The sequence below is a fragment of the Acomys russatus genome, chromosome 32, assembly GCF_903995435.1.
Source record: "Acomys russatus chromosome 32, mAcoRus1.1, whole genome shotgun sequence".
Lineage (NCBI taxonomy): Eukaryota > Metazoa > Chordata > Mammalia > Rodentia > Muridae > Acomys > Acomys russatus.
In genome coordinates, this window is record NC_067168.1 from 45258647 (window position 1) to 45273323 (window position 14677).

The following is a 14677-nucleotide window of genomic DNA, read 5'->3' on the forward strand; positions in this document are numbered from 1 at the left end:
CAGAGTTTCATTTTGAAGGCAGTGGTTCTCAACCTGTGGGTATTAACCCCTTTAGGGGCGGAACAAGCCTTTCATATGGGTCAGCTAAGACCATGAGAAAGCACAGATATTTACATGATGGTTCCTAACAGTAGAAAATTTACAGTTATGAAGCAGCAATAAAAATAATTCTATGGTTGGGTCACTATACCATGAGGATCTGTATTCAAGGGTCGAAGCATTAGGAAGGTTGAGGACCACTGATATAATGTAAATATAAAATATGAACAAGTAATAAACCATTAGCAAGAAAACATAAGGCAGGAAATCAGCACTAAATCAATGTGATCAGATCCTTGCTCGTTAAGATTGTGTTCCAAGCCGGGCAGTGGTGGCGCACACCTTTAATCCCAGCACTCGGGAGGGAGGCAGAGGCAGACGGAGCAAAGTGAGTCCGAGGCCAGCCTGGTCTACAAAGTGAGTCCAGGACAGGCAAGGCTACACAGAGAAGAAACCCTGCCTCAAAAAACAGGGGGGGGGGGGTGGGGGGCGGGGAAAGATTGTATTCCAATATCAAGCAGTAAATTTCAAAAATGCAGAATCACAGTTGCTTTTTTATCAACCTACATCCAGGATTGTAAAACACACATTTGCAGTTGTGTCTGGAGGGACATATCTTTAACCCCAACACTCGGGAGGCAGAGGCAGGCCGATCGATGTGAGTTTTAGGCCAGCCTGGTCTATAGAGTAAGCGCCAGGACAGCCAGGGCTACATAGTCAGACCCTGTCTCAAAAAACAAAACAAAACAAAACCGCACAATTTGTTCTCTTGGTTTAACCCTTCAGAGCTTCCTACCTCTTATCATTGGCATATAGACTGAGTGAATGCATTGGCTTGATTTTTAAGACCTTCTGTGATTGCCCCATCTTGCCAATACAAGCTCTTGCTTACCATTCCCCCAAACACACACACACACACACACACACACACACACACACGCACATACATGCATACAAACACATGCCCACACAAACACAAACCCACTCACAGTCACATACACACGTGCACACACACACACATACATTCTTTTGTGCTCTGTGTTCTCCTGTCCCAGGCCTTGGCACCTGTTGCTCTCTCCACTGCCAGTTCCCTCTCTTCCTTTGGCCTGGTGACTCCCACCGGGCTTAGACACTGCCCTCCTGGGAATCTTTTCTGATTTGCTAGTAATTCACTACTATCCAACTCCATTCACTCCTAGGTAGATTTGTACCAAACAGATGCTGTTGGTTGCCCTATGCATAGGTCTTAGGGTCTTACCTCAAGCATCTCCTCTGGTAGCCCCAAACTCCTCCATCCCATTACACAACAAGTAAAAATCCCAGCAAAATTATGTATGATCACAGTCCCTAGCAGTCTGTAACCAATGATGGATTGATATGGGGTTCAATCTCATGGGGTGCCAACCATAGGTGGCAGCAGCTATGTAACATGCTTTGCTGGACTCCTTCCTTTCCACGCGCGCACACGCACGCGCGCACACACACACACACCACTCCTCTCTGCCAGGTCCAACTGCTCAGGCAACCTATGTGCCATCTACTGCCTTTGCTTTACTTCAGAGTGAGCCAGTGGTGCCCTTTTCAAACTGTCTGTGCCAAAGGACACACCCTTCTCCCATCTGTGACTAATCTAAGAGTTTCGTTTGGCAGACCTCAGAGCAGTCTCCCTTGTTCAGTCTTGTCCCAACCTGGCCTCAATATACACTGGACAATGGCCATTGCCAGCCCAAGTTCAGAACTTTCTATTTTAATATCTAAACTGATGTAGGTAATGTGGAAAAGTGGGATGGATTTGGTCCAGGGTCCTCCTCCCTATAACTCTCAGCTCATCTTAACCCTTCTCGTCCCAGCCACTCAGCTCCCACTATGCTGGGGCCTGAAAGCCAGACATTTCTACTGGGTCTCTGGGCCTGCTTCCTGTAACTGACTTAAGTCCTCCCGTCCCTGCCACTCCTTTTTCTTACGTCTATGAACTCCTTTGTTTCAGCTCCACCAAGGCTGGACACTTTGGCTTGTATTTTCATAGTTTTCTGTTCAATGTCCTCTGAGCTACAGGTACTTTTATAATTGGCAACTTAGTGTCTTCATAAGATTTTCACGTTGCCTCCCTCCACCTGCAGACACACACAGACTAGTTATGGATACGTAGATCACGGGGGTCAGTCTGACAAAGATTCAAATGTCTTTTGAGAATAGAAAACTGTCACGTGTTTTAATTCACTGAAAAGCTGGCTCTAGAGATGGCACTTGGCCTATCCACTTTAGACTCAAGCATGTTTTGCCTAAAAGTTTCCTCAAAGCCTCTTTTTGTGACTCTGTGACAGGGAGGAGGAGGACAACAGAACAGCTCAGGAAACGGCATTGTGTGCTGCTAAGAGGTAAACTACATCATAGGGGTTACAATGATTTGTTTCGTGGTGTTTTGTTTTGTTTTGTTTTTTCTATTCAGTTTTTTGAGACAGGGTTTCTCTGCATAGCCCTCGCTATCCTAGAACGTGCTCTGTGGACAAGGCTGACCTCAAACTCAGAGATTCATCTGCTTCCTCCGCCCCAGTGCTGGGAGTCCTGTCACTGTGAAGCAGTCAGGAGAGCTCGGTACCCCCAAGCCACTGGAAGCAGTTCAAGTGTCTCTGAAGGGACTCTAGTGGGACACCCAACTCGCCCCACTCTTGTCACTCTCAGCATTGCTTTCAGGACCCAGAACTTAGACAGCAGGACTGGGACCCTCTTTTTTATCAGGTCACCTCTGTCTCAACTACCCCACATGTTCCCAGCTTCACATCCTTCAGAGCCAATTGGACGCGATCTGACTGCTGCTGGGATGTGTTCTGTGCCCTCCTCCATGAGCAATGCTGTTTCCCACGAACAAATCCTAACTGGATGAGATGGGGTGCCCCACCCCCCACCCCCTGCTGCGGCACAGGGACCAGACAGGAAGTCAGCCACACACTCCCCCTCTGTGTAAGCTTCTGGTTCCCTCCCACTCTGGCTCCTCCCTTTGATCACTTCCTTCCTTTTTATCTCCATACTTACATTTTTTTTTTTTAACCCTGTCTTTAAAACGTTTGACTTACTGAACTTCGCCTATACCCAAACAAACTGTTCCGTGCAAGCTCTCTGAGTGGCTCTCACCCTACAAGAGCTCTTTCTGCTCCTGACGCATCTGGAAAAGTACCTTTCAGACACTGTGGAGAAACTCTGGCTGCAGGGACCTCTCTCCCTTGGCCCTGGCCAGAAGCAACTCTTAACACTAGTCCTCAGTTTCCTCCTGCTCCCCTCCTGTGATGCTCTGCAGCTCCCTGTTGCTTGTGCTGGCTTGTAGGTTCAATTTTTTTAACCAATATATTTTATTACAACTTATTAACCAAGTATACATCACTTATAACCAAAACCATAGGAAAAGAGGATTAAGGAACACAATAACAAAACCGTAAGGATATCAGTTCCAAGGAATGATTCTCTTGACGTAATCAGCAGGATTTCTTCTGCTGGAACCTGGAGTAACCAGAACCTGGAACCTCAGCAGAAGCTGGAGCCCCAAAGCCTTCCCTTGAGCGGTTCTCTCTAGGAGCATCCCAAAGTGGAGTGACTAACAGCCAAAACTATCTGAAGTCTCCCAAAAGCCCCGCCTCCAGGTCTGGGCTCATTTACATATCTCCTCCCAGAGTCTGTTCACAGGATCTTTTCAGCTGGCAACAATCAAGCTCCCACAGGAGGTGGTTGGTGGTTGGTCTTCCAGTGGATTAACATCACCTGTTCTCTCACAAGACCGTTCTGATCCCACACTTGGGATCCTAAAAAACAGGTTTATCTCTCCTTCACTGGCTCTCACCGTGGCGCAGAGGTCCTGGCTGAGGGACCAGTCACCATCGCCCTGAGCCAACTCTAGACCCACTCAACCTCACCAGCTTACTCTGTCTCTTCCATCTGTATTCCTCCCTCTCCCTAACCTCCCTGGGCCATCTCTGTTTTCCTCTGTAACAAAATCATCTGTTCACAATCGTCTAATGATTAGCTTTGGCGTTCTCCAGGAATGCTCGGCAGCAACCACACGATCCATCAGAGCCAATCAAGTCAAAACTCTCCTGCTAAGTGACCAGAGGACTCTCCTTAACAGACCTGGAACTAGCCCTCCTAGCAACGAGCCCTGTTTCCCACTTCTTTTGACGTCCTCGCACCCTACCTCTAGCTATCCTTTTTTAGGGTGTGGAATGGTAGGGTGCCTCATTCCTATGAGGCCACAGGTGACTTTGCCTCAGCCTCATCAGTGAGCACAGAAAGAAATGTCTGTGGAGATGGCTCATCTCCAGGATCATCTGCCTCACCTTGGGCAAGCGGTTTCAGGAAGAAGACGCTGCAGGAGAGACCCATGGCCCGCGCTAAGGCTAGAGGAGCATTTCCCTCCTCCTCAGGCTCCATCGTCTCCTACCCCTGTAGGGTCACAGCCAGCTTTTCCCCAAGAAGACCCTTCAACTCCCTGCAGATGGGAGGCTCCCTCGCTGTGTGTGCTAATAAACACAGTCCTGCCTGAAGGACAGACATAGTCCCTTCCTGCCTTCTGTCCTTTTATGTTGTCTCAGAAATCTAATACCCCGCTGGCTCGTGCACTTGAAGACTTCATGCCCAGATGCTGGTCCTATGTGTGGAATGTTATGGGTCCTCTTCAACACTGTGCCTTGCTGGTTGACACAGGCCACTATAGGCTTTGAAGGTCATACCCCTTGTCCCAACTCTCTGCTTCTAGGTCATTTGCCACAGTATGGCCAGTCTCCCATGCTGCCTCACTCCCCAGCTAACCCAGTCAGAGCCAATCTTGAAGTTGTGGCTTCCCTGCCAGGATGGACAGAAACATCCCTAAAACTGTGGGCCCAAGTAAGTCTTTAGTCCCCGAAGTTGCTCCATTGGGAATTTTGTCACAGTGACAAAGAATATAACTCACACAACATACACTGTAACTGTTCACGCAGATGTTCATAATCGTGTGCTGGAATCACTGCATGGATGAGAGAGTATGCACAAATGCACGTATGGAGAAATGAGCAAGTGAAGAGAGGAATGGTTTCCTCACACTGCCGCAGATCCCCGCTCCTGGATGCACACTAGTGTTAAGTGTCAAAGCCAGGACAAGCTGCTGAGGTGCCTGTTTAACATAGCAAAGCAGACCTGGCCTCCAGGTTCTCCCAATATCCCTCAGCCCCTACCTGTTACAGGGTATGGCTGGCATACCCCACCCTCTATCCTGGACACTACTGCCCAGGGGCTGGGCTGCCCTTCCCCCACAGGCTCTTCCCTATATAATCCAGACATTTTTGCTTACCTGCCCCTCTTCTGCTCCTTTTTACCTTTGGCTGCTGTTCTTGGCTTCCCCTCTCCTGATCTGGTTCAGGGTCATGTCCACTCTGGGCTCGCCCACATGTGTCTGTCTCTGGCTGTGCTCTCACATAGATCTACAATAAACCTCATCCTCCTCCACCACACCTAGGAGCAGCCATGCCCTGTCCTTTGCTTTTTATTTCTTCTTTCAATCGAAACAGTACTGCTGACCCCTGGGAGCGGACTTACGTTTCTCGAGGACTCATCATCTGAGTCTGATACTGACGCTGGGTCCTTTTTAGACCCTCTGGTAAAGAAGGATTTTCTTGTCTTACTTCCAAAGAACTTTCTCTTCTTCGGGGAAAAGGCCGATGCTTGAAGGGAATTAAGGGAATTTCTGTGGATTCCCATGGCAACCAGAGCCTTTGAGAGAGAACAGAAACAATTAATGAATAGATTATACCTGCCCCTGAACACGTAGATGCCCTCAGCCTCACCTGCCCCTGAACATGTAGATGACCTCAGCCTCAGGAAGCTGTTCTCTCTCCCGTCATACACACTGAAGCCTTTAGATCGCTCTTTGCTAGGCTGTCCTTTACCCAGGGAGTGGCTTGCTTTTTCACAAGCCTCCCAGTTGCCAAAGGCAGGATTAACTCTTGCACGTTTCCCCGTGGCTAACCCTTAGCACAACACCTAGAAAAAGCTAAGGACTCTGTAGACACTTACGCCTAAGGACACTAAGGGCTTACGATAGGCTTCCCTCGGACAATCTGTAGCCCGCAAAGATTAGCAGAGGGTGAAACTATGGTTCCTACCCTGAGAATCTTAGGATTGGAGCAGAGGCTATAAGATGCCGGGGACGTCTTGTGATGGCCTGTAGCTGTGATGGGATTCCAGGAAGGGAGAAACAAGCCTGCCTCATGTAGTGGCGGCCCGGCCCTCCGCCATGCAAAGGTTCTGAAGAAGCACACCTACGAATTTGCAAGGGAAACTTTGCAACTGGAGCCTAAATCTGTACATAAATGAGCTACATTCTGTGGCTAGTACTTTGGTGCATGTTCTAGACTGTACAGGTTTCCAGCATTCAAAAAGCACTGAGACCACATTCTCAAGAACCCTGTGTCCAGACCAGTGTGAGAATTAACAGCAGCAGAGGCAGCCCGCATAGGGACCAGATTCTCAGGAAAACACAGGACACGAAAGGGCCGAGGAGCCCTGGCCCCCAGAGGCAGCCTTCATCACACTGCCCCTAGGGCGGGTCCTCCTGTCTCAGCCTCACCTCCTTCTCCTCCCTTAACAGCTGTTGGGCTTCCAGAAACATCTTTTCCTTGGCCTCTGTCTCTGCAGCTACATTCCTGTTCTGCTCTTCATAAGCCATGGTGACGACGGCCAGGGTTAGGTTAAGCAGGTAGAAAGAGCCCAGGAAGATGACCACCACGAAGAAGAAGACAAAGTAGGTCCCAGAGGTCCGGAGGATCTGTGAGAGCAGAGCACAGCCTGTACCTGCTACATCTTCTATAGCCCAGCAAGCTGACACCAGCAAACTGACACTGTCCCAGACATCCAGGTCTCTAGCAGGAGTGTCTAACCACCAGCCCGTGGTAGCTAATACAAAATTGTGAACCTACTTGAAATGTGAGGTATTTTGCAATGCTTTATAACTCAGTCATATGGTCCTTTTAAAAAGATTTATTTATCTTTATGTGTATGTCTGTGAGGGAGTGTGCAATGTGTGTGTAGCCAGAAATGAACGTCAGGTCTCCTAGGGCTGGAGTGATGGGCACTTGTGAGTTGTACAACACGACTGCTGTAATCTGAACCCAAGAAGAGCAAGTGCTCTTAACCGTGGAGCTATCTTTCCAGCCCTGACTGCACGGGTTTTAAGAGTGAACTTTATGGATGACAAAGTCCTGCTGCAATGTCATGCAAAAACAACAACAACAACAAAACAAAACAAAAAAAATCATGTGTGATCTTGCAACCTGCAAGCACATTTGAACACCTATGTATGGCCCGTGATAATTCCTCTTGGTCCACTGTGATCCAAAAAAGCCAAAAGTCTGGGCACCCCTTTCAGCCTCGAGTCACACAGTAACTCCTGATGTCCTCTCTTCATAGAAAGGCCAATCTCCTGGACCTTACGCTCTATACTGTCCATCAGTCAGTCACTTAGTGATGTTTGCAGGTTTTCAAAATAGAAAAGGCAGAAGGAAAAGAGAGTGTGTGCTGCAGGCGGGTACACAGGCAGGGGGAGTGCATGTAGAAAGAGATTTGTTTGTGCTCATTTTTTCAGGCATCTTGTTTCATTGTCTTGGGGTTTCTAACAGTTTCTGAAGCAGAATTCGATTGCACGGTCATTATGGATAAGCTATGGATGTCAAGTAGGAGCTGGAGGGTAGGTTTAAACAAATGACAGTGGGTTGGTACTGCAGGGGGAGCTCAGGGTGGAGTAAGGAGGGAAGAAAGAATGTAATGAAAGAGGAACCTGTCGATACAGCTTCTCCCAGGAGTCTTGAGTCATAACTCGGAACATGGCGAGAAAAGACCAGGCAAAGTTGTCAAACTTGGTGTAATTATAGTCTGGGTTAAATGTGGTTCTATTGCATGTAGAACCATTGGGGCAGGAGCTAGACATTGGAAACAAGAGAATTGAGAAGAGATTATATTTCCCGCAGCCTGACTCCCCTCAAGGAAACGCGAGGAAGGGTGGCCATCTCACCAGGCCCCTGCCTACTGAGCCTCCCTCATGTCCCCTCGTAGGAATCTCATTGGCCCTTCCAGTGGGTTGATGAAAAGAAGTCATACTAGCCAGCCTTTCAAAGACAGACACAATACATAATAGCAGCATAAAACCCACGTCATGGGAGCGGGGTACCAGCACAGCTGTGCACAAGGTGGGACCTGTCATCCCATCATGGAAATAGGAAGAGTTTGTGAGGCCCCGCCCTCCCCGTGAGTGACTATTGGCAGCTAGTGGTTGCTGAGGAAGGGGTGTCCCTTTCTTCCGTGGTCTAGCCACTTGTAAGCTGCCAGTGATCCAGTAAGTAACCTCCTACATGTGTTCATGTAAGCAACTCTACACACACACACACACATGCACATGCACACGCACACACAGACATGCACACAGACACACAGACACAGACGCACACACACAGACACAGATGCACACACCCATACTGACACAGACACACATGCACACAGACACACACACTGACACAGACACACACTGACACAGACACACACAGACACACACATGCACACAGACACACACACTGACACAGACACACAATGACACAGACACACACATGCACACACATGCACACACACACTGACACAGACACACACACACACACACTGACACACACACGGTAGGAGGGGGACATGTTGGAAAGAAGACAGGTTTTAGAAGGAGCGGGATAAGGAGGACATGGGGAATATCACTAAAGTTCATTACACACATGTATGGAACTGTCAAAGAATAATAAGATAAATTGGAAAACGAAAATGAAATTAGAGTAAAGAACAAAAAAGAACGAACTTTGGGACACGGATGATTTGCATAATTTAAAATAAACATTTTGTAGCTTAAAAAAGTATACATAATAGTTAGCAAGTCTCTCTCCTGAGTCCCTTGGTCCTATTTACTGCAGGTACCAGTTAATAATTAGATTTATAAGCTTTCAGTTTTCCAAGGAGAGAGAAACACACATTTATTTATTTATTTATCCATATGCATCTATCATAATAAACCCATGGGAGTATATCTTAACCACTCTTGTGTCGCTTTCTCACAAAAGAATATTGCCTGCTTTCTTGTGGATAAATATAGCTTATTCTATGATGAAACAAGGAGCTGCTTCTTCTTGTGTCTTATAGTCCTATTATTTATTTAACTACTCCATTACATTTGAAAGATTTTACGATCCATTCCATAAATTTGAAACATCATTGATTTTTCTATATATTTTTTGTGAGATACAAATTTCACATAACTTGGAGGGGAAACCTGCTACCAACACTTGGAAATAATTTTTTTCTGTTTTGTTTTGGGGGATTTTTGTTTGTTTGGTTGGTTTTTCAAGACAAGGTTTCTTGTAGTTTGTTTGTTTGTTTGTTTGTTTGTTTTCCTGAGACAGGGTCTTTCAGTGTAGTCCTGGCTGTCTTGGAACTTGTTACGTAGATAAGGCTGGCCAAGAACTCAGATCCTCGTGCCTCTGCCTCCGGAGTGCTGAGATTAAAGGTGTGCGCCAGCACCTCCTGGCTAGGAAATAATTTTCATTCAAATAACACAAATCTAAGCTTATGTAAGCCAGGAATGGCAGCACATGCCTGTAGTCCTAGCCGTTTGAGAGGCTGAGGCAGGAGGATCCTAAGTTTGAGGGGTGTGTGATGAGACTTTGTCTTTAAAAGCAAAAGTATGGGGACTGGAGAGATGGCTCAGAGATTAAGAGCACTGGCTGTTCTTCCAAAGGTCCTGAGTTAAATTCCCAGCAACCACATGGTGGCTCACAAACATCTATCATGAGATCTGGTGCCCTATTCTGGTGGGCAGGCATATGTGCAGGCAGAATACTGTATACATAATAAATAAATCTTTAAAAAAAAAAAAAAAGCAAAAGTAGGGAGTCTGGAAAGATAGAGGTAAGAGCATTCATGGTCTGCTCTTCCAGAGAAGCAAGCTTCCATTCCCAGCACCCACATGGCAACACACACCCACCTGCAACTGCATCCCCAGGGGATCTGACGCCCTCTTCTGGCCTCTATATGTACTGCATGCACATGGTACTCACACAGAAATGCAACTAAGTAAGCCTGCTTAGACACAGGAGACTCAGCACTGGGGACTCGCATCACTGCTCTAGTCATCGCGTGAAAACTATTCACACGTATTCCAAAAGCTCCTGGGTGGTTGACGCGGGAGGAACACCGTCTAGCACACCTACCTCCTGCCGAGCCAGGTGCCACACATTATGAAGTCTTCACTTTCCTTTTCCTTTACAAAGCAATCCGCTAAGAGAAGAAAGTCATAGATTCAGGTAAAAACAAAAGACTAACATGAAAAAGAATAGAAAATATGGCAGACTACTTTTCAAGCAGCTTGTTTTCAAACCCCAGAGTGATCAGTGTGAGCATCCAGAGAAGAGCGGAGCCTTAGAGAGAACAGAAGGAAAGGAAAGAGGCAGGAGAAAAAGGATGGTGGACCATGGCCATCACCACATCAGCCCAGGTGCACCAGAGGCCATCATCACATCAGCCCAGGAGCACCAGAGGCCATCATCACATCTGCTCAGGTGCACCAGAGGCCATCACCACATCAGCCCAGGTGCACCAGAGGCCATCACCACATCAGCCCAGGTGCACCAGAGGCCATCACCACATCAGCCCAGGAGCACCAGAGGCCATCACCACATCAGCCCAGGAGCACCAGAGGCCATCACCACATCAGCCCAGGTGCACCACAGGCCATCACATCAGCCCAGGAGCACCAGAGGCCATCGCCACATCAGCCCAGGTGCACCACAGGCCATCACATCAGCCCAGGTGCACCAGAGGCCATCACCACATCAGCCCAGGTGCACCAGAGGCCATCATCACATCTGCTCAGGTGCACCAGAGGCCATCGCCACATCAGCCCAGGAGCACCAGAGGCCATCACCACATCAGCCCAGGTGCACCAGAGGCCATCACCACATCAGCCCAGGTGCACCAGAGGCCATCACCACATCAGCCCAGGTGCACCAGAGGCCATCACCACATCAGCCCAGGTGCACCAGAGGCCATCATCACATCTGCTCAGGTGCACCAGAGGCCATCGCCACATCAGCCCAGGAGCACAGAGGCCATCACCACATCAGCCCAGGTGCACCAAAGGCCATCATCACATCTGCTCAGGTGCACCAGAGGCCATCACCACATCAGCCCAGGAGCACCAGAGGCCATCACCACATCAGCCCAGGTGCACCAAAGGCCATCATCACATCTGCTCAGGTGCACCAGAGGCCATCACCACATCAGCCCAGGTGCACCAGAGGCCATCACCACATCAGCCCAGGTGCACCAGAGGCCATCACCACATCAGCCCAGGTGCACCAGAGGCCATCACCACATCAGCCCAGGTGCACCAGAGGCCATCACCACATCAGCCCAGGTGCACCAGATGCCATCATCACATCTGCTCAGGTGCACCAGAGGCCATCACCACATCAGCCCAGGAGCACCAGAGGCCATCACCACATCAGCCCAGGTGCACCAGAGGCCATCATCACATCAGCCCAGGAGCACCACAGGCCATCACATCAGCCCAGGAGCACCAGAGGCCATCGCCACATCAGCCCAGGTGCACCAGAGGCCATCACCCACCAGGTCACCAGCATCACCACATCAGCAGGTGCACCAGAGGCCATCACCACATCAGCCCAGGTGCACCAGAGGCCATCACACATCAGCCCAGGTGCACCAGAGGCCATCACCACATCAGCCCAGGTGCACCAGAGGCATCACCACATCAGCCCAGGTGCACCAGAGGCATCACGTAGCCCAGGTGCACCAGAGGCCATCACCACGTCAGCCCAGGTGCACCAGAGGCCATCACCACGTCAGCCCAGGTGCACCAGAGGCCATCACCACATCCACTCAGGTGCACCAGAGGCCATCACCACATCCACTCAGGTGCACCAGAGGCCATCACCACATCAGCCCAGGTGCACCAGAGGCCATCACCACATCCGCTCAGGTGCACCAGAGGCCATCACCACATCTGCTCAGGTGCACCAGAGGCCAGTCCCTGGAGAAGCTGGGCAAGACTCAGCTATGACTGACATGAAGACATGCAGAGGTTCAGGACTCACCACAAAGGAGTACGTTAGAGCTCAGGGCAGGCAGGGAAGGTGGGCACAGAAAAAGCATTGACATTAGCATTTGAAATAACAATAATATTTGGAAGGAGGGAGGAATCTCAACAATTTCTGCTTCTCTTGGGCCAAATCCAGGCATTCTGAACTCACCCTGGAAACTATGACAAATCAGTGGGCTGAGATCTAAATGGCAGAGAAGGGTGCAGCCTTTGAGACTTGCCTTCTCCAGAGAAGCTCAAAGAATGAAATGGTTCTGTGCATTGTGTGTGCATGAGCGTGTGTGTGTGTGTGTGTGTGTGTGTGTGTGTGTGTGTGTGTGAGAGAGAAAGAGAGAGAGAATATGTTCGTGCATGTGTGTGCGTTTGTGTGTGCATATATGTGTGTATGAACATGTGTGCATGTGTGTGTGCATGTATGTGTGTGTGTGAGCATATGCCTGTGCACATGCTCGCACATGTGTGTACATGCATGGGCACACGTCTCTGAACCCCAGGCTAGACAGTCTGGCCTTTCTCCCAAGGACAGAGCAGTCAGACAGTAGGAGTGGGTAGTCGATGGTAGTCAGCCACTCACAAACCAAAGCATAAATGGCGGGGACTCACTGTTGGATGTAGGGTTAGGGCCACAGTTTTGCTTAACACATTTCTGGTTCAGAGTTCCCATGAAGAGCTGCTGGCCAACCAGGGCAAAGATGCTGAGGCAAAAGAGAGTGAGGACCATCACATCCACCAGCTTCTTCACAGAGCGCAGCAGAGCCCCAACAATGACCTTCAGACCTGAGGGGACGATATATTTTGGGAGAAACGTCCCTCAGCCCCTGACCAGACATAGGCAAGGGCCAAGGAGGGATGACCGGGGGGGCGGGGGTGGTGATCTGGGAGCCTTTCAGCTGCAGGCTGAACATTGAGCATGGACCTGCTTAAGGCTCTAATGCCTTGAGTTCCTAACCTTAGATGCCATCGTCAGAGCGGGGAGCCCTAGGTCTTCAGCCCTGCCCTTTGCCTGCCTGACTCGGGGATGCTCTGAGGAGTCAGTGAGCAGACTCTGAGGGGAATCCCGTCAGACAGATGTGGGAGTCTCTCTTGGGGCTGGCTGTGAAGACACCTCCACAGCAGGGGCTCACAGGAAGCCCACATCAGAGAATGATACAGACTTGCATTTCTCATTTAGTAGTTACTGGCCACTGTCAAGGTACAGGGAGTGTTATAAGGCATAGGCGTGCTGTGGGAGCAGAGGCTCAGGCTGGGGTGGGGGGTGAGGTCTAAGTCTACATAATGGGACTATCCCAGAGGGGTGTCTTAGATTGTCAGTTACGATGAGGCACTTTCCTTTCCATCCACCAAGTCACTGGAGAAATATTACTGAGCACGTGCGGCACATGCGGCACAGACACCATGCATACAGACGGGATTATCTTGAGATGCCCTAGCAAGTGTTTCAGATCAGGTCTCCAAAGGACAGGAAAAGCCCTGATTTGTAGCGTTTAGAGGTTCCCTTCCTTTCTGAGCTGCCTGCAGACTTCAGGCTATAAACGTGACGCAGCTGAACCTTCCCACTCTAGCACCAAAGACCCCAACAGCCAACGCAATCAGCCCTGTGTGGAGAGAGCAGTGCTATCTGTCCAGTCACTGTACTCGATCTCAAGTTACATGGCAGGGCCATAGTAACAAAGGCCACCAGAGGAGGCACGGTCACCAGGACGACAGAATACGGGGCCAGGAAATAACACCACACGGGCACGGCCACCTCATTTTTTGACAAATGCATTAAAGACAAACATCAGATAAGGAATGTCTATGCCTTAAACAAGGAAGCTTGGGAAAGTGGAGGTCCACAAAGACGGGCTCAAAACCGGACTTGACCTTCCGCACAAATACATTCAGAGACCGACCTTACTGAGAGAGCTGAGTTTCTGAACCTGTCAGAGAAAAAGGGAGGGATGGAGGGAGAAACAATTCCTGATAAGCAAAGGGTCAGGAATGACAGCAAAGGAGCAGCCTGCAAAGCAGGGAACAGATTCTGCCCACTGCCCAGCTGACAGAGGAACAGGCTGGAGAAGATGCAGAAACTCACAAAATTAAGCCCTAATAAAAGCATCCATGAGTAAGTGAGCAAATTAATTCAACAAATGCAAGAAATATTTGTTTGTTTATTATTGGAGTCATGGTTTCTATGTGTAGAACCCACTGTCCTAAAATAAGGAACATTTTTACATTAAATTAAATGCATTTTAGTTTTTCAAATCATACTTTTAAACTAAGACTGATTTGACAGTCTTTTTTTTTTTTTTTCCTTATGCCACTTTATTAGCTCTAGTGACTGAAATAGAAGATAGATTATGTTTTGGTTTTTTTGGTTGGTTTTTATTTTTTAACAATGAAAAAGCAATCAAACTTCAGATTTATTTTCTTCCTTGTTTGGTGTGGGGGTGTGTGGGGAGGGGGGGTGTTGCCATCACCTGATACCCA

General features: G+C 48.8%; 1 protein-coding gene across 1 annotated transcript in view; it reads right to left on the minus strand.

Annotated features, from left to right (window-relative positions):
* Scn11a (sodium voltage-gated channel alpha subunit 11) overlaps positions 1–14677 on the minus strand; it is a 71076-nt gene that overhangs the window by 41840 nt on the left and 14559 nt on the right. The window contains exons 6-10 of the mRNA XM_051140166.1: positions 12812–12985; positions 10299–10365; positions 7838–7979; positions 6632–6829; positions 5602–5775 (exon numbers count right to left, since the gene is read on the minus strand). Coding sequence (XP_050996123.1) covers positions 5602–5775; positions 6632–6829; positions 7838–7979; positions 10299–10365; positions 12812–12985 — 755 coding nt within the window. The remainder of the gene's footprint in view (positions 1–5601; positions 5776–6631; positions 6830–7837; positions 7980–10298; positions 10366–12811; positions 12986–14677) is intronic.